Genomic DNA, 19,358 nt, shown 5'->3' with positions numbered 1-19,358 from the left:
AGGTTTGCCCTATGGCACCATTTACTAGATGTCAACCTGCTCTACCCATTGCATTTTAAGTTGCTCAGCAGTAGCCATCCTTTGACCTTTTGGACTCATCTAGATAAATGTATCCCCCATCTGATTTTAGTTGGTTTTTAGAGTTGATTTATGTATGTAGCACATGGTCACTAAATGAATACTGCTTAATGATTAAAGCTATAACTTTAAGGGGGGGGATCCCTGGGTGGCGCAGCGGTTTGGCGCCTGCCTTTGGCCGAGGGCGCGATCCTGGAGACCCGGGGATCGAGTCCCACGTCGGGCTCCCGGTGCATGGAGCCTGCTTCTCCCTCTGCCTGTGTCTCTGCCTCTCTCTCTCTCTGTGTGTGACTATCATAAATAAATAAAAATTAAAAAAAAACCTATAACTTTAAGGGAATATTAAGTTGCCCTGACTAATCTTGTTTTGGAGAAATGGCAATAGAATCCTACCCTTTATTCTAGTTTTCTCCATTTTAAAAGGAGACTGCAGTCTTTCAGAACGAAAGGAATTTTAATATCCTGGAATGTAGAGAGGGCACATATCTTTTCACTTATCTATGAACATTAGCAACATTGATAGCATACCTCCTGGGTATGAGAAAAAAAAGATTTTAATACAGTTTTTATCACATGAATTTTAAATGATGATGACACTCCTATTTTAGTCCCTATTACACTCTAAATTTTTCTGTAGCTCCCTCTGGCAACTTCTGAACCGTTAGGCTAATGCGAAATTACAGAAACATTCTGGACATCTTGAGTGGCACTTGGCAGTTCTGTGGAACATTGACCCCCATGTTTGTCTTCCAGCATCCAGTGCTTGATGAGCCGATAGCCGAAGCTGTCTGTATTATTGCAGACACAGATAAGTGGAGTGTCCAGGTAGCCACAAGTCAGAGGAAAGTGACGGACAGCATGAAACTGGGCCAGGATGTCTTGGTCTCGAGTCAGGTGTCCAGTTTACTTCACTCCATTTTACAGCTTTACAAGCTTCACCTCCCGGCTGATTTTGTAAGTACTTGTTCTCATATCACCAAAGAAATACAGTTAAAAAAAAAAAAAACACTTCTAACAATACTTTGAATATAATATCACAAACTCAAATGTTTTGTTTTTAGTATAATTGGACGTGAGCATAAATAAAAATAGAACGTGCAACATAAAACCAGCAAACAGGATAGATTTCGGTAACAGTAGCTCTGCAATGAAACAACACACAGTGACACTAAAATCTTTTTGAGTGAGGTGTATGGTAAAGGAAATAAGGTATGGGGAAGGGATCAAGCATAAAAGGAAATTTAAAATCTTCCTTTGGAGACTCATTATTAGTTTTCCTTTATTGGATTGACATCAAGCAAGCCAGTTTCTGAAGGGATTGTTGTTGTTCCTTTTGCTCAGGGACCATTCTCACAAAAGTGTTCAGGATAAAATGGAATATCATTTGTATAAATACTTAAAATTTTGAAGTACTGTACCCATAAAAGATGGTATCAGTTCCTTTTCAAGTGGGATTTTAAAATCGACTTCATAACATTATATTAAACAAAGCAAATAGAGCCCATAAACTCCTAGAAACTGATTAACAGCTCTCCCCCAGGCGTTGGAATGAATATATAAAACAGATACTTTTCAGTATGTGTGTGTGCAGAGAGACTGAGAGAAAATACATTTTGAGAGGGAGGGAGAAAGGTCTCAAAAGTGGAAGAGGCTTAAGGGCAGATAGCTAGGAGAAGCCTCAGTGAGCTGACCTTGGGGATTTGCACTGAGGTAAAAGAGTGCCCACCTTCCCTGCTCGTTTCCCCTGCACTTGGTTGCCCTCTGCAATCTGCCCCCACACCACAGCATCTCTTTCCTCCCTTCTGTCCTCCACAAAAGATACAGAGCTATGTAATAGCAGAGTAGAAGACTGAATATTAATCCCCTGCAGTAATTATGGATGGAAGGGTAAGTTTCCTGAGTCCTTACGACTTGCACTTATACCACATTCCTCAGAAGGTCAAGACTTTGATGGCCTTCAGGAAGGTAATTTGAAATACTGTGTGGTTATCATCTAACTTGTGGCAGTGTGGCATCATAGGGAGACCCCTCAGTGCAACTGGGCTAAAGTCTAGGCCTTGCCATCGATGATGAGTCATGTGACAGTGGACAATCCTGAGTGTCTCTGAACCTTAGCTTTCTCATTTGTAAAACGAAGATAGTACCCATTTATAACAAGCACTTTCAGAGAATCCTCTGAAAGTTAGGTCTGAGAATCTGCTTTTTAAAATACTGGCAAAGCACCCTGCTGTTATGAGATACTACTGTAACAGCCAGCGTACAGCAGTGGCCGTGGCATGGCCCTTAGAGTCTGGTAGTCCAGGGTCAAATCCAAGCTTTGCTACTTGCTAACTGTGTGACTTCTCAGAGCCTCAATACCTACATCTATAGAGCTGAGGAAATGATAGAGCTCATCTCGTATGGTTATGAAAATGAAATTCAGGTAAAGCACTTGGAATAGCATCACATGTTAGGAGTTCTCAGGAAACAGCTACTATTTGTGTGATTGCTAATAATAATTAGTTTCATGAGGGCAGCCCCAGTGGCACAGCGGTTTAGCGCCGCCTGCAGCCCAGGGTGTGATCCTGGAGACCCTGGATCGAGTCCCACATCGGGCTCTCTGCATGGAGCCTGCTTCTCCCTCTGCCTGTGTCTCTGCCTCTCTCTCTCTGTCTCTATGAATAAATAAATAAAATCTTAAAAAAAATTAGTTTCATGAAATAATATTACTAGCTATGAAGGCTGACAACACTTTTCACCAAAATCTTTATTTGGGCTTTAGACTGAAGCATACTCTTGCAGGACCTCTGTCCTGGCCAGGTAATGTGAGAAGCACTTATGGGTTATGAGGACCTTTTGTTCTATTATTTGCAGGCAGTTTTTCTTCCTAATAGCAGGCTGCATCACACTGATTTAGAGGCTGAAGCTTCTTTTTTCTGTAAGGAAAGAAAGCTATATTAGATTCTATACTTTTTTTTTTTTTTTTACTGTTACAAGCATACACCAAACCTTCATATTTTATCCTGTAATATGTAGCTCTTATCATATCTGACATCTTAGTTATCCAAGCAATAAATTACTATAGCTAATTCTTTTTACTTCATTTGTACATAAGTATGTTTAACCACTTAATAGTACGAATGACTTATTTAACCTGACAAAATCGAGGTCAAAGAAAATTTCATCTGCAGTTTAAAATTCTTAAAAATCACTTGAATGGAACACATGAGTAAGTGACTACTAGAGCCATCAGTATGAGGAGAAAGTAGCTATTTAAAATTTCAGAAGTTAAAAATTAAAGAAATTCATCTCAGGAATAAAATCCCAGAAAGAGGAGGGCAAAACCCAAAGCAGTTCTAATAATAATCAAACCTTTTATAAAAAACAGTTCTAAATGATTTGATTTCAAGTTCCATATAGACCAGTGTTCTCTTTATTTCCATATTACAACATACAGTTTTCATGGGGACTATGAAAACACTGTAAATTAACCATTTAAAACAAAGGATGCCATGTAATGTGAATGTTCTTCTTAATATTTTATAACACTCTTATTAAAAACTTTGTATTTACTCCATAAGGAACTGAAACTTACCAGGAGATTCTTTTACCACTTAACTATGTTTACTTGGAGGAACATTTTCATGAGAATTGGTGAAATCCTCCTCCCTTTGATTATTACTCTTAGTCACTTACCAGTTGTTTTTTCATCCACTCAACACACTGCATTTAAGATTTTAAGCCAATGAAAAACTGAAAAGATCTCAAACAGATACTTTTTCCATGTCACTGATCAGCCCAGATGGTCAAGATCAACATTTTCAAATGCATCTGTTAATCTTTTTACCTTGAAAATAACAGGCGTAATGGTCTAGAAGAAAATTATGTATGATGGAATTACCCTTGCCAAAGCCATCAGGTGTCTTACTGAAGATGCTTGGATGGCTCTGCCTGCCAAATGCAAAAGCATTTGCCTCTGGTGAAAGACACAGATGGTTGCTATTCTCTAAAAAATGAAGTTGGACACAATTCCAAGGGTAGAGATGTCCTGAGAATAATTGCCTTTTCTTTATTGTTACTAAAGACCCAGTTAAAATATACTCTTGAGAAAAAAAAAAAATGAAGTAACCTTGTTCCATTCACTTTACTGTTGGGGATGTATTTGCCAAAAGAATGTGAGCTATAGGAAAACAACAAAGATGTTCTTTCTCTAATAAATTATTTATAATAGCAAAAATTTAGATTGCCATGTGGATAAGTAAATAATGGTAATTCACATTTTCAAAATTATTTAATGATAAAAATTACATTGATAAAATGTTTAACCTGGGGAAAGGATTATTACAAAGTTCTTAAAAAGTAAGAAATAATTGCACGTACAGAATGATTTCAGCTATGTTAAAAAATGTTTTTTTAAAAAAGACTAGCAGATATATATGAAAATCTTAATAGTCATTAGAAAAAGTAAACTGTTGTTTTATAAAACCCTTTTCTTATACCTACCAGTAGTTTGATATGGTTTATATAATTTTTTAAGTGTATGGGGAAGAAATGAGATTATAGCTATGTCCTTAGAAATGAATTAAGAGAATTCCAGCTCTTAGAATATTGGTAGAGAGTTGAATCCTGGCCCTCATCGTGAATGTTATTGGCTTCACAGTGCATCATGCATCTTGAAGATAGACTACAGGAGATGTACCTTAAAAGTAAGATGCTGTCTGAATATCTTCGTGGACACACACGCGTCCATGTGAAAGAATTAGGTGTCGTACTGGGGTGAGTTCTGTGAAGTGCCACTGTTTCTCCCTGAGATAGGACTGACCCGAACACCACACCCACTGACTGACCCACTTAGCCTGTCTCACCCAGAACTCGCGGGCCTCCGTGTCCCATTGAAGTCATCACATGTGTGCCTCTGCTGCTTCCCATCTTCGTATCTCTGATACTGGAGTTTCAAACCCAGAAACAAATGCAGAGCTCTAAGCTAGTGGTATTTTAGATTGGTCTGCTCCCTGGATTATTTTGTGCTTCAAAATGAAAAATTTAGTTCCATTCTGCTGCCCGTTTCTAGTAATTTCGGTAAGATGTTGAAGGCACAACCTGTCAGACATGCAGCAGAGCTTGTGTTTAACATTTTGCTTCCTGGAGGAGACAAGAGAGGCGTTCTCCTGGACTTTTAGGGGCCACCTGCCTGTCTGCAGGGTGACGGTACTTTCCCCTCCTTCAATAGAAGCCCCTTGGAAGAGGAGACATACTGCTGTTACTGATGCCATAGCTTATCTTCCAGAGGGTTGGGCCTTGGCCATGATTTCTCTCAGAGAAGAAATTCTGACTTGTGTTTCTCTGCCTAATTTTTCAACAGAGCACTAACAAAAAGACATTGTGTCTAGGGTGAATTGACCCCCTTACCTGTGGTGATGATTTCCCTAATTTGGAGCAAGAAAATACTGTGTAGATAATATCAACCTTGAAATTCCCTATCAAGCCTGCTAATCAAAATATTATTTCAAGACTCAGGCCGTTGCATTCTTCTCAGACTTTTCATCTTTCACACCCAGGATATGACTTACTGTATTGTTTGGCTCTTGGCATTTCCTGTCATATGTCATAGATTTTTTTCCCCCATACTTTATTCAGAAAAGGTTTTTCCCTTTTGAGGCATTTGCTTTTGCAGTTAACTTGAAATGCATCCTTGTCGCTGTTGTTGTCGTTCTGAGGTGTTGTTTAGAACTCTTTACCAGCCTCAGATCTGAGTCCTGCCTCACCAGGTTTCCCACTGCCAGATGTGTGCTGCACATTTCCAAGATCTTTACCTGGCCCCCAACTTCTAACACTGTTAGAAGGATCATAAGGATTTAGTTACCCTCCTCATCTCTCGGTCCTCTTCATGCATTATTAGTGGTGGTCACATCCAGCCTCACTCTAGCCCCTTCCTCTCCTCGTCGGAGCTAGCAGCACAAAAGGTACTGAAGAACTTCTTATCTATCTTGAAAGGAGATCTGTAGGCAGCGTTACTGGAGAAAGCATTGAAAATTCCATGAAGTAATGCCAGCTACCTTTTTAAATTTTATTTTTGATTTTTCATTTTTGGAATTCAAGGGAAAAAATAGGACATATTTCATGGGCTGAAGCAGTCCTAATTTTTTTTCAGGACATTTGGCAGCATTTAGCCAGTGACCATGCTGCATCCGCCCCTGCTAGAAAAGAGCCAGCCAGAGTTACGTCCATCTTATGCTATGGTGTCTCTTGACTCAGTATCTATTAGTGTCACTTTGCTCTCAGAATGTTGTAGCTCAGATGTTTAGTGAGGATCTAAATTGTATAACCTGTTGAACACATCCCCAAGTCTTTAAAAAAAAAAAAAAAACAACTCTCACCTTGACCATTGTCCTAAGCCTGATTCGAGCCTAGGTACAGAATCTCAGCACATGTTCAGGAGTGTGGACTAGAATGAGGAGATACTGGAGGTGATGTTCAAGTACGACCCAATGAGCTTGTCAGGCAGTATAGAAAAGTTTGGGGCTTCAAACTGGGCGACCTCTGTGGTGAGAAGAACAGCTTTGTGTCTCCCCCTCCCACACATAGCACACCTGCATCTTTCTCTGTGTCTTCGGTCAGTGGCCCCTGGGAGGTTGCATTGAAAGAGAGAGTTTAGCATCTTTCCGTCTCTTCATTTGTTGTTAGTTTTAAGCAATGATCTGGCAAGCTGAGTACCTAGCAGTGACACTTTCCAGTAAAGTCATGCTACTTTAATATTCTTTTCTTTTTTCACTCTTCAGGATCGAATCAAATGACCTGCCTCTGTTGACAGCTATTGCCAGTACTCATTCTCCTTACGTCGCTCAAATACTCTTATAAGCTAAAGCTCAGGACAGTTCTTCCTTGGAAGAAAAAAAAAATCAGATTCTCAACTGAAGGTGAAAAGAATAAGCTCTTTGTGACATCAAAAGCATGAGAAGAGCAAACAGAAATACGTCATTCCTCCGCTTTGTTTTGTTTTGTTTTCTTGCTTTCAAGTGGATGCCTCGTTGGACGACTTAGGTTTACTTGACATAATGGCATTTGTGTTTTTCGTGAATACTTTTTTGGCCTTTTGTTACCCAGGAATCAACAGAGAGAGTGACCTTTTTGGCAGGAGGAGACATAAACACTACACTAAACACAAAGCTGTTGGTACAGATGGCCTTGTGTGTTTGGGCAGAACAACAGGTGACTTGGGAGCAGGGGTAACCAGTGTACATACCATTCTGGTAGGACAGTGTTTCAGAGTTTAAGCAGGAGCTCTCCAAAGTGGAGAAAGCACAATTTGTTATTCTAAGAAGACAGAACAAGGGACTTGGATTCCAGGGCAGAGTTTGTTTTTTACAGAAGGTAAAAGCAAGCAAGCCACATTGTGCCATCTTCCGCCCTGGTGGCTGTAGGAATTACTGCCTGGCATAAAACAGGAAAGAGAGTCGACTGTTGGGCTTTAGGGACCCACTTCCACATCATCTTGGAGTTTACCTTGTTGCAGATGCAGCCACAGGTAGGTTAGAGACGGAGTGTTGGTGCAATAAACCCAGGAATCAATGTAGCATCTTCATCTCATCAAGATGTAGTTCAGAGTAGCAGAGTGCACAGTCTGATACCATATGTTTTATCCTCATACGTTAGAGCTTTCAGCAGCCTTTTTAAGCGAGGCCATTTACCAAAGTTATTTCTATAAGCTCAAGAGTGTTTCTGTTGCTAAATTCTTCCAGCCGAAGCCACTTTCTTCCTCTAAAAGTTAATACAGATGACTATTTGTAGTTTCAAAGGCATAGCTGGCCTGGCGGAAAGTGAACCTGCAGCAGTTCAGGATGACTAATGAAAGGAATTAGTTTGTACATTTACCAACAATCCATAAATGATCTCAATTTTTACATTATCATCTCTGTGCCTTCTAATCCCTGATTCCTTTTCAAAACACCTCTCCAGAACTTACCCATTACAAAATCTGCCAAAATGAAGGATTGCTTATTAGCATAGTTCACTTTTTAAGAAACCTTAGTTTTTGGTTAGAGGTTAAAATAAACTTTACTTAGTTTACTGGCTGTGACCTCTGACCCTGTCAGACCAGGTACTGATGACATCCAAGGTAAAGGAAAACACTTAAAAACTAGATCATGAAAGGACTGGCGCTAATCTCACAAATCAGAACATTGTTAACACCTTACAGATACTGAGTACAGTTGCTTATAACTAGGCTCTGATTTCCTTTCACTGCTATGTGAATTAGTTCCAGTCCTCCTCATATATCCTTTTGTACCTAAGATTATGAAGTAACTTCCCTTTTAGGGGTTAGAATGACTTCAGATTTTTTATTTGAGAAAATCCTGATTCTAAGCACCACGTCACATAAGTTTGTTTGTTCTTTTACAAATGCGAGTTAATTGTTTGTTTGAAAGAGGATAGCAGCAGTACCAATGGAGAAAATTAGGTTTAAAAATTCTTTAGGAATAGGTTAGAACTGCTGCCTTCCTTCTCTCTATGATGTGAAATGTAAGTGGGTGCATTAAGGCTTTTAAGATCTTTAATTTTTATCTTATGTCTGTCTTTTACAAGATTGAAGTTTCCCATCCTTTTTATGTTTATCCTATTTCCTTTGTCTAAAATCTGGGTTTGGTGTTTTAAAGTCCCTAGTTCCATGGCATCACTGCTTGCTGTTATGTTACACAGACACAGAGAATGGACCTCACCTGTGGCTCAGCTCATCATCATTTGTTTCTCGTTATGTGTGAATAAATTATAATCGCTGATGTTACATCATTCCCATCTGTACCAGTTTAGAGCATTCCCCTCATCTCTCTTTCCCTTTTCCTTGTTTACACATTTTGAGTACTTTCCCTCATTCACCACTTTCCAGGGATTCATAGAAAATAATTAGATACAAAACTAGTTTCATTCAAAATGTTGAAAATTAGACCCACATAGGGGGAAATTGAGCTTTAAATGGCTGATTCTAAACTCCATACATGAAAATTTAGCGCAGTCCTTTCAAAGCCTGAGAAAACGTAATTTGCCTCTGAATCTACTGTTCCAAAACTCTCTCTTGGAAAATGTCTGTTGGAAAACTCCAGGTGGGTCACGGGGGTGGGGGGGTGGTGGTTGTCCCAGTGACACTCAGGATTCCAGTCAGAACCTAATCCTCACATCTATTGCCTACAAAAACAGACCAAGAATGTTGCTGCTCTTTTATAATCCTCCTTTAAATAACACTCAAGTTTTGTTTGTCTTAAATTCAACCTCTTAACCAAAAGTGGAAAAGGAAAAAAAAAAAAAAATCTCATGGAATTGCTTTGAGATACACCCACTTACACCACCAGGTGGCTTCATTCTGTCTCAGCCCAAGAGGCAAGAAAGGGATCCCCTCCCCCCCCAAGGCCCACCTCAAGAGAAAAATTAAAATTACAACAACAACAAAAAAAAGAAACTACTACCTCAGTTGACAGGATTCCACCTTTAGGGTTTCTTCAACTTTTAAGTCTTACCTGTTGAGTGTAACTTTTGTAGCATCTTGCTTTTTTAAGCAAGCTAGTGAGGCATGACAGAGCAGAAGTGTGTAAATGTTACTGTGATGGACCTCTTTCTAGCATGTTGCAGTTTTATTTTTAATAGATTGATGAGTGATATGAATGTAAAGATAATTGTGTATGTTTAAACATGACAATGAAAATTTAAAATGTAGCTTCCATACTTGTGCATAATTCCAAAGTATTTTATTTTTATCAGTGTTAAATAGCTTTTTGTACAGGCTTCAATCCATTTTTCTGAAGTGTGCTGTTTTTTAATAAAAGTAACTATAATCTTTTCACATCCCATGGAACTGCCGTTTACACATCACAACTTTTTAAACTTACCGTATTTTTCAAAAGTAACTTTTTTGGAGGGAGGAAAGTCCCCGCTTGCTAAGTGATACTAAACTGCTGTTTAGGCTCTTATAATTAGGTCCTGATATTTTATAAAAAATTTAGTCTGTAGCTTTTTAGGTTCTTCACTAGAATTGGTTGTACATAAAAGTAAAGAATATAAAGTGACCCTAAAATTCTTTTAAATGTCTGGGTTTTCCCACTAATATGTACTTTTGAAAGTATTTTGTTCATGCATACTTTCACCATTACATTGAAAAAGTCTTTAGCTTCTCTTGGTAAATGTGAACCGTTTGTTTTTTTTTATTGTGCTGTGGGGGAGGGGATATTTTAATATAATATTTACCTAAATCAAGCAGCCCCCTCTGAGTGTTAATTTTTAAATAAAGAAATTTTGGTGACCACATATCTTGGGAGCAAGATTGCAATATGCTTAAATTTAAGTGGTGGTTAAAAGGAGAAAATTCTGGGATTTGTTACTATTGAAGCTCCAGTAAGACAAATTGATAGGACTTTATATTTTTGATCAGGTAAATAGATATCAATGCCAATGTATAGAAATCTTTTCTTAAAACTTGTTCATGTATTATTTTGATCCATTTTTCTGTGGCATTTGGTGCAATAAACCTTTTGAATTTACCTTGAACATTTTTCTGGTACTGCATGTGATTTGTTACATTTAATCTAGTTCGTAAAAACTTAGAGGTCTCATTTCCACTAATTCATGCAGAAACAAATTGTTAAATATGTCAGTGATTTTCAGCAGGGATGTTTTGGGAACGTAGGGACATTTTTGGTTAGCATGATGTTGGGTGAGAGTTACTGGCACACAGCAGATGGGGGCTGAGGCTGATAAAAGAAATGTAATGTATGGGACCCCCCCCCAACCCACCCCCATGGAATGAGGAAATGTCCCACCTCCTGCATGACTTTTAAGTGTTCTGTTGGACATTCATATGGGTGAAAAACCTGTTTATAATTATCTAAGCAAAGAATTTAATTCTGCTTTGCCTAAAAGCCCAATGTGTTTTTCACATGATTTTAATATATGCTGAATTTTCCAGGAATGCCGCTGGTTTATAAATCGAAGGAAGATTGTACTTTGTAAGATTCAGAATTTTTACAGGAATTAACATAAATTTGGAAGGCAACATTAACAACAGCTACTGTACTAATGAATTTAAGTCATCCGTTTATCCGTCTTCACTTATAAGTAGCATTCATGGAGACTATATATAGATGCAAGCCTCTGCCTGCTTCATGTTATTTCTAGAGTTTCAATGTCTCCCTGTTAAAATACATTTTAATGTTATTTTTTAAATAGTACATGTAGGGCATTATATTGGTTTGTTTGAATTACGTGTGTAAGGAGGTTATTTATGAATTATTTTAGGAAAGTAAAGGGCATTATATAATATTTGCTATGTAAAGGATGAGATCATATATATATATAGTCTCGGGGGGGGGGTAAAAAGGTTTTAAGTAGAACTTTGTAACATACATAATACCATACTGAATTATGTTGTCATAATTAGGACTGTAGGGGCAAGTAACATTAGGTATTTCAAACTCCTTTCTGGATTAAATGAAAATTTCAAAAGCGTTTTCCATATTCCCTCAAGCAGCTTCAAAATCATGCCATTGATAAAGAATCTAAACACACATACACCCCACGTTGCTTTTTTCACTCCCTGGTGCCGGGGCAGTTTTGACCCAGTTTTGACACCTGAGTGAGACGGGTACCGTGATGGTTACTTTATGTGTCTACTTGGTTGGGCCTTGGCACCCAGGTACGCGGATCAAACCCCAACTGTGGAAGTTGCTGTGAAGATACTTCTTAAAGCTTGGTTGAAACATCACCTCCTTTAATCCTTATCCATCCACTCGTGCATCCAACAAATACCGGGTGCTAGGCACTGGCCAAGTGCACAGGATGGAGGTGGAAAAAGTCCGAGCTGAGGGAGCAGGTGTGGAAGGGGGCGCAGAGTTAGGACAAAGCACCCCGATGGCATCTGGGCCCGCGCCAGCTACCTGGGGACCCCCACACCGGTGGAAGACAGAGGGGCGCCCTTGGTGGCCGGAAGGGAGGGTGCTCACCACAGGCTCCAGCGTTAGGTGTTGTTAGGACCTGGTTTCCAGCGAGCAGGTGAAGGTTCGGGGAAGTGACCAAACGCTGCTTCTACTTGGGGGCTGACTGCCGGCCGACCACTCAGCAAAGTGCCCTCTTGGGGTCCCGCTGGCCTCCGTGCTCCCCCACGACCATGGGAGCGGGCCATCACCCCGCGGCCCGGGGAGCCCCGGCAGGGCCCGTGTTCCAGGCGTCGCGCCCGCCGACCCTCGGGGCCCTGCTGGAGACGCCGCCGGCTAGCGTGGCCCGCGCCCCAGACGCAGGCGGGGTCTTGGGGCGCCTGCCTGGGTTCGAATCCCGCCTCGGGCTGCCTGCCAGCTGTGTGACCCCGGGCGAATTCCTCGACCTCTCTGGCCTCTGGGTTACCCCGGCCGTGGAGCCGGGGCCCTAACAGCTGCTCCAGGGGGACGGGGACCCCGGGGGTGCGGACGGCCGCGGTGCTCTCCCCGCGGGGTGCGGGGGTGCGAGGGTGCGGGGCTGCGGGTCCTCGCCGCTGACCTCGGGCTTGGCGGAGACCGACCGCGGAAGGCCACAGGCGGCGCCCGGGGCGGGGGTGCGGGGGGCGGCCCGGGAGCTCCCCGCGGGGTCGGGCGCTCCTGTGGCCGCGCAGCCCTCACGGACCCTCTCACCCACAGCCCCGGTCCTCCCGTCCTGTCCTCCTGTCCCGGGCCGGGGGGCTGTGCGTGCGCGTGTGCGCGTGTGGTGGGCCTGGCCGCCTCGGCGCAGTCCTGTCCTGGGCCGGGAACGAGCGTGCATGCGCGTGTGTGCGCGTGTGTGTGCGTGTGCGCGTGTGTGCGCGTGTGCTCGCGTGTGTGTGCGTGCGCGCGTGTGTGCGTGCGTGCGCGTGTGTGTGCGCGCGTGTGTGCGTGTGTGCGCGCGTGTGTGTGCGTGTGCGTGCGTGTGTGCGTGTGCGCGTGTGTGCGCGCGTGTGTGTGCGCGTGTGTGCGTGTGTGTGCGCGTGTGTGTGCGTGTGCGCGCGTGTGTGCGTGTGGTGGGCCTGGCCTCCTCGGCGCAGTCCTGTCCTGGGCCGGGAACGAGCGTGCATGCGCGTGTGTGCGCGCGTGTGTGCGCGTGTGTGCGCGTGTGTGCGTGTGTGCGCGGGTGCGCGCGTGTGTGCGTGTGTGCGCGCGTGTGTGTGCGTGTGTGCGCGCGTGTGTGTGCGTGTGTGTGCGTGTGTGCGCGCACGGGGGGGTTGCGCGCGTGTGTGGTGGCCTTGGCCTCTCGCACCCACCGCCTCCGCGCAGCCGCGGGCGGAGCTCTGCGAGCGGAGCTTGTAAACGAGCGGCTTGAAGGACTGGAGGCAGAGGCCCGGCGGGGAGGGGCTTCCACCGCCTGACGGACCCCGGGCTCCGCCTCCGGGCTCCGGCCTCGGGCTCCACCTCCGGGCTCCGGCCTCGGGCTCCACCTCCGGGCTCCACCTCCGGGCTCCGGCCTCGGGCTCCGGCCTCGGGCTCCACCTCCGGGCTCCGCCTCCGGCTCCACCTCGGGCTCCGGTCTCGGGCTCCACCTCCGGGCTCCACCTCCGGGCTCCGGCCTCGGGCTCCACCTCCGGGCTCCGGCCTCGGGCTCCGGCCTCCGGGCTCCGGCCTCGGGCTCCGGCCTCGGGCTCCACCTCTGGGCTCCACCTCCGGGCTCCGGCCTCGGGCTCCACCTCCGGGCTCCGCCTCGGGCTCCGCCTCGGGCTCCACCTCCGGGCTCCGGCCTCGGGCTCCACCTCCGGGCTCCGCCTCCGGGCTCCGGCCTCGGGCTCCACCTTTGGGCTCCGGGCTCAGGCTGCAGCTTTGGGCTCCGGCCTCGGGCTCCGGCCTCGTGGTGGCCCCGCGCCCCGCCCAGGGCCCCGGAAGCGCCGGCCCCGCCCCGCCGCCCCCGTCGGCCCACGTGCGGGCCGCACTCTTCGGGCTTCGAGCACCGGCGGGAACAGGGAGGGCGGCAGGGAGGGCCGAGCCTCGGGATGGCGGGGAGGAGGCCCCCGCCCGAGCGACCCCCCGCGCCCCCCGGCCTCGCGCCCGCCTCCCTGGCGCCTCCGCGCTCTTCCCGGGGGTGGGGGCGGGGCGGGGGGCTCCGGGGGGTCCGCGGGGCGCCAGGGCATCACCCCCCCCGCCCCCCCGCCCCTCTCTTGCCTTCTTTCAACCCCTCATTTCGCGACTGAGTCACGCAAACGCCTGGAGCCCCCCTGCCTGCGGCATCAGGCCGCGCGGATCCATCTTCCCGGCGACGTCTAAATCCCTCCAGGATCAAAGTGTGCTACGGTCACTTGGGCCAGGAAGCCAGCCGGGGCAGTCCAGGCTCCTCGGCACCGGCGCTCAGGTGAGCCGGCGTCCGCCAGGTGCGGCCCCGAGCCCGCCGCCCGGCCTGGCCCCGGCCCCGGCCCCGGCCCCGGCCCCTGCCCCTGCCCAGGCCCCTGCCCAGGCCCCCCCTGTTCTAGCTCCAACTGCAATCCCGTGTCCGGTCCTCCAGGGCCCTCCGCCCAGGGTGCTGCCCCGGGACCCCCGCTTTGCCTGGGGGTTCCACAGGAACATTGATCCCAGACCCTGTCCCAGCCCAGCTGAATCACGTAGGGATCGATAAGCATGTTAGAATTTGAGAATTACTGCCTTTGGATTCGAGGTGAGCGAATGGACCATGGGGAAGGATGGATGCACCAGTGCAGGCCTCGGCATGAAAGGAGGCAGGGAGAACCCCTGCAAGCCGAGGAACCCATAGGAATGGACGGTGTTAAAAGTACATGGCATCCACGTAAACCTGACACCACTCAAGTGGCCATTATTTATGTGGGGGGAAAAGCGAACCAAAAATCAAGAAGGGACAATAACATATACTAGAAGATAGAACTTCACAAAAGAGAGATTTGGGGAAATACGGTTAGAAGAAGTAGTCTAGAAATGTACAGGATTTGTGAGCATGTTGTTTAGGACGGAGGTATACGAGAATAATACACGCTGTTAAATATAAATTGCACTTTTAGAGACACTGTGATCAATAAGCTCCAAACTTAGGTTTATAAGGTCCCAACTCAAGAATGGGAACATAAAATATCCCCACTTTCCACCACCTGTCTTCAGTGAGAAGGATTTCCCACAGATCTCCCAACTCCATTGACCGTGATTCGCTCTACTGAGGCTGCTTTTCTGTGTGTGGTTTGGATTCTTACAGCATAGGAATGGAAGATGTGCTGGCGTCCCAGGTAAGTATAGTCGTGGCAGCCACTCGGTGGTGGCTGGTGTAAAACATTGTGTTGGAGGCTTTACACACCTTGTATTTGCTTTGGAACCTGTAAGAACACTTGCTTCAAGTTATTTTCCATGAAGAGTTCTATTACAGCGGGGCAGGCTTGAGTACTTACTGAAGTATCATCCACGAGCATCCTGTGGGATGGTCCGGAACATGAACTTAGAGAAAAAGTTTCTAATACATATCTAGAAATTTAGAAGAAAGCCTAGTGTATGAAAAGAGAGATTTTTCTTTGGATGATACAGTATTTTGTTGGTCTCTGGAAGGGAAAACATGTGAGCAAGTGCTCGATTAACCATCACTGAGTTAAACTGACCTCAGGTGCCTCTGATAGGATGCGTTGAGAGTGACACGATATGGCTTAGCTAAGATTCCTGCCAAAACACATAACCTGAATCTACTCATGAGAAAACATCAGATAAACCTAAATTAAGAGATATTCTATGGAACTGGTCTATACTCTTCAAAGGTGTCAGTGTTATAAAAGACCAAGACTGAGGAACTATTCTAAATTGAAGGAGACTGAAGAGACACGAGGACTAAATATAATATATAGTCTAGATTGGATCCTGGATAAGGAGAAAATACAAAGGACAGTATTGGGTCAATTAATAAAATTTGATTATGAGCTATAGGTAATAATATCGTATCAGTGTTAAATTCCCTGGATATTATCATTGTATTGTGGTTATATGAGAGAACATTTTGTTCTTAGGAATACACCCCGAAATGTTGAAATGTAAAGAGGAATCATGTCTGCAATTTGCTCTCAAACGATTTGGAAAAAAAAAAATGTGTATATGTGTGTGTTTATGTGTATACATGCGTACACACACATTGAGAAAGAAAGCATTAATGCAAATGAACTGGCTGTTCTGAGTGAAGAATATCAGAGTTCACTTTGTACTGTTCTTGCATCTCTTCTATAAATTTGAAATGATTCCAAACTGAAGAGTCCTTTAACAGATTTTTTTTTTTAATGCACAGAAATATCTCAGTTGGGTTTAGCGAATGATAGAAGGGGGCATTTGGGATCATTTAATCTATGATGGCTCTAATCCTACACAAAAATTAGTTCAGTGATGGAAAGTAACTAGCCCAAGCCTGCTCCACACACATTGCAATAAATCATTTCATTTGGACCCAGCCCAAAAATCAGACCACAGAGGAATGTTAGCAGCTGAACTGCTCCCTTTTTAAAAAAATACAAAGTGCCTCTGGGGTCAAGACCTACCAAGGAGGACTTCCATGGCTCCCTCCCAGACTGCTTCAAATAGATATAATTAATTGCTAATGAATCAGATCTCTGGTGACAGAGGGCAAGCAATATTCTAGGGAGTTGGCACGATTCTTGGATGGAGCAAGGAGACTTCTCATGTAGGAAATAGGAGTCTCTGAATTAAACCCAGCTATCCCATTCCCTTTCCAGCATGTAGTCATGATCAATATTGAAATACTGGATGACTACAAAGTGCATTTTGCTGTGGGAATTTGTCAAAGAATCCAGGAAATAGTCATTGATTTGTATATACTTACACATTCTTTACTTGATTCTCATCATCACTTTATTAAATATTCAATGCAAATACTAAGTCCCCATTTTACTTCTGGAAAACCCATATAGGGAAATTATGCAACCTGCTCAAGATTTTATAGACAATAATGAGAAACTCTTGAATGTGAACTGGTATACTCTTACTCTGCTAACCAGCGTGCACGAGTTTTGACAGGGGTTATAGATTTGCCTCTGAGTCACACCTTTCTTAGGTTTTGCAAATCAAGGAGATGGCGTTTTCTCCAGGTTTACCCGTTTGAGAAATCAGCAGTTGTAGGGACTGAACTCTACAACCTCTTGTTTTATTTAGCTATAAAATAGGAATAATACCTGCCCGCAGTATGGACATGACATCACTGTTAAATTCCAAAATGTTTTGATAAGTTAAAAGGAGCCATAAAACTGACTACTAGTCGTATTACTTCTAAATCACATTCTCTAATTCATGTTAAAATAATTTGATGTTTTCTGTGATGATTCAGAAAAAGCAAATGATCGTACCTCCTCCTTTCCTGGCAGCTTGGGCAGCGTAGGTGATCTGGACGCTCTTGGCAACATTGCTGTGCTCTGCCTGACAAGGACAGCTCCCTGGGAGTTTCTTTGGTCGGTGTTCTCATAATCACCCATGTGCCAGGCAATAGAACCACGACTGTATTTTCCTTGCATATCCATAATGTAAGGTTTTGGTTGCCTGAAATTGGAGCACATTGGTTGGTTTTCAAATTGGAAAGATCTGGAAACAAGGCCACTGGATTTCAGATCATTGAGATGGTCTGTTCCTCTTGTGATCATAGGTGATATTTAGTCATGTGGCTTGGGAAAGCTAAGGACCCGAGCCATCAGCCCGTGTCTGAGAAGTTTCTAGGTTCTGCCAACCCCCGTGGGTGTCTAGCTGGGGAAGCTCAGGAGAGATACTTATCTAGGAACCTTGTTGATGATTCACCTCTGCATCATAACTGACCCTCCTTCCTTTAGAGCCACACACGCAGGATGCTGCAGGTGGCATGGCATGTTCAAGCTGAGACCTCGAGTGTTCTGTAGGGCATGGTCTATCCATTTTGAGAGCTTAGGGGAGTTCAGGAAAACACCAGCTTCATGATTCTAGCCTCTGGGTCAGAACAATATGTTAAAGGAAAGATGGAGGCTTCATTCTCTTTCCCTGTAGAAATCCTCGTCTAGGGTTCCAACATCCCTGATTTAGGACTGTTTAAATCCTGCCTTCCCGTTATAATGGGCCAGCCCTGGGGGAAAAAGCAAAAAAGGGTCATAGGATAGGATTTGCCATCTCATTTGGAAGTCCCTCGTTCTGAAGAACCCTCTGAGTGCCCCGAGCCTCTTGGCCGCTGAGGCCAAGAATCCTAGAATCTGAGCGTTATGGGGTCCCGGGTTCTGTAGAGCAAGATTGGTGGCAGGTTGGCACTACCCTTCGCTCATCCAGGGCACGCGCGCTTTCTTTCTGCGGCAACAGTGCCAGGTGGTGGGGACACAGCAGGAATGGAACGAACGAGGTCTCTATTATGACAGAGCTCACCCGACCAGGACGACCAGGACGCCAGGCCGACAGCGGACGGGGAGGTCGGATATTGGGGAAGTGCCATGAGGAACACGCAAGCCAGATAAGGGCTAGAACGTGCCGGGCTTGCTGTTTGGTGGGGGTGGGCTGAAGAGGAGGAGGTATCCCTTGGGCAGGGAGCTCCGTGCAGGGGGAGCTAGCGGTGTGGGGTGCAGGGTGGGGGGCCAGACACTCCCTCCCACTCCCTAGAAGCACAGAGCCCCCTGTGCACCCTGCGCAGCTGACGCCCCGGCCTTCAGCCTCAGGTCCAGATTCCTTAGCACAGCGCGCAGGGGTGTGTGTGGGGGGGGTGCTGCTGTTTGTTTGTTTTTCGTCTGTTTTCTTTTTTTAACCGGTCTGCCCACATGGGCCTTTCTGCTCCGAGCTCAGCCCATCCCTCCCTGCAGACTCCCACACAGTGCTCCGTTGTGCGCTCACCCTTCCCCCTGTGAGCCCGAAGAAGCCCAGCCTTTGGCTGCAACTTTGCTTTTGCCTTGTAATTCCCTCCCCTCCTCTCCTGACAAACCGCAGCCGAGGCTTCAGACCTCACCTTTTCTGTAAAAGAAGACTCCACGTTGCTGTCAGGCAGCACTTTTTCCCCTCTGATAGCACGTTGTATTTTGACTTCTTTTGTAGAAACGATTAGAATCTGCTTAAATGTTTAGTGCAGAGGGCTCAGGCCCTGGGAACTCAGGGCTCCTGGAAGAGCCCAGAATGTGGCTGATTGATCCCAGGATCCCCAGTGCTCATGACCTGGCCCGGCCCTGTGACGCTCAGCTAGTCTGTGGTGGGTGGGCTAGCCGGGAAGGCGGGGAGAAGATCAGGCCTGAGTTACTGTAAACGTTCTTTCCCTCCCACTCCTCTCCACTTGTTTGCTTCTGCAGCCTTTTTTTTTTTTTAAAGATTATTTTTATTTATTTGAAATAGAGCAAGAGCAGGGGATGGGGG

At 45.2% G+C, this 19,358-nt stretch overlaps 2 protein-coding genes across 6 annotated transcripts in view; one reads left to right on the top strand and one right to left on the bottom strand.

Annotated features, from left to right (window-relative positions):
* The window catches only part of FNIP2 (folliculin interacting protein 2), a 132,126-nt gene extending 121,536 nt beyond the window's left edge, over window positions 1–10,590 (top strand). For all 5 annotated transcript variants that reach the window (XM_055336332.1, XM_055336330.1, XM_055336333.1 and 2 more), the window contains 3 exons: window positions 832–1,032; window positions 4,718–4,833; window positions 6,837–10,590. In XM_055336332.1, the coding sequence (XP_055192307.1) occupies window positions 832–1,032; window positions 4,718–4,833; window positions 6,837–6,915 (396 nt within the window). In that variant the 3' untranslated portion in view covers window positions 6,916–10,590. The remainder of the gene's footprint in view (window positions 1–831; window positions 1,033–4,717; window positions 4,834–6,836) is intronic.
* A 1,465-nt stretch (window positions 10,591–12,055) lies between these two features.
* Window positions 12,056–15,303, bottom strand: LOC129516804 (basic salivary proline-rich protein 4-like). The gene is made up of 3 exons (XM_055336269.1): window positions 15,224–15,303; window positions 13,300–13,971; window positions 12,056–12,668 (listed from the first exon to the last, which is right to left on the bottom strand). Exons 1-3 carry the CDS (start codon window positions 15,301–15,303, stop codon window positions 12,056–12,058), a joined length of 1,365 nt encoding a protein of 454 aa, XP_055192244.1.
* Between the last annotated feature and the right edge of the window lie 4,055 nt (window positions 15,304–19,358).

This window comes from Nyctereutes procyonoides, unplaced genomic scaffold, assembly GCF_905146905.1.
Source record: "Nyctereutes procyonoides isolate TBG_1078 unplaced genomic scaffold, NYPRO_anot_genome, whole genome shotgun sequence".
Classification (NCBI taxonomy): domain Eukaryota; kingdom Metazoa; phylum Chordata; class Mammalia; order Carnivora; family Canidae; genus Nyctereutes; species Nyctereutes procyonoides.
Note: the sequence above shows the minus strand (reverse complement) of the source record. Positions and strands in the feature narration are given on the sequence as shown.

Bases quoted from the DNA above. Each gene is read 5' to 3' on its own strand.
- LOC129516804 (XM_055336269.1), bottom strand. From the start codon at position 15,303: ATGTTTTACACCAGCCACCACCGAGTGGCTGCCACGACTATACTTACC. The intron at 13,972-15,223 runs GTAAGAATCCAA...CGGTGCTCGAAG, and splicing joins ACATCTTCCATTCCTATGCT to CCCGAAGAGTGCGGCCCGCA. The intron at 12,669-13,299 runs GTGCGAGAGGCC...GCGCGGCCACAG, and splicing joins CGGCTGCGCGGAGGCGGTGG to GAGCGCCCGACCCCGCGGGG.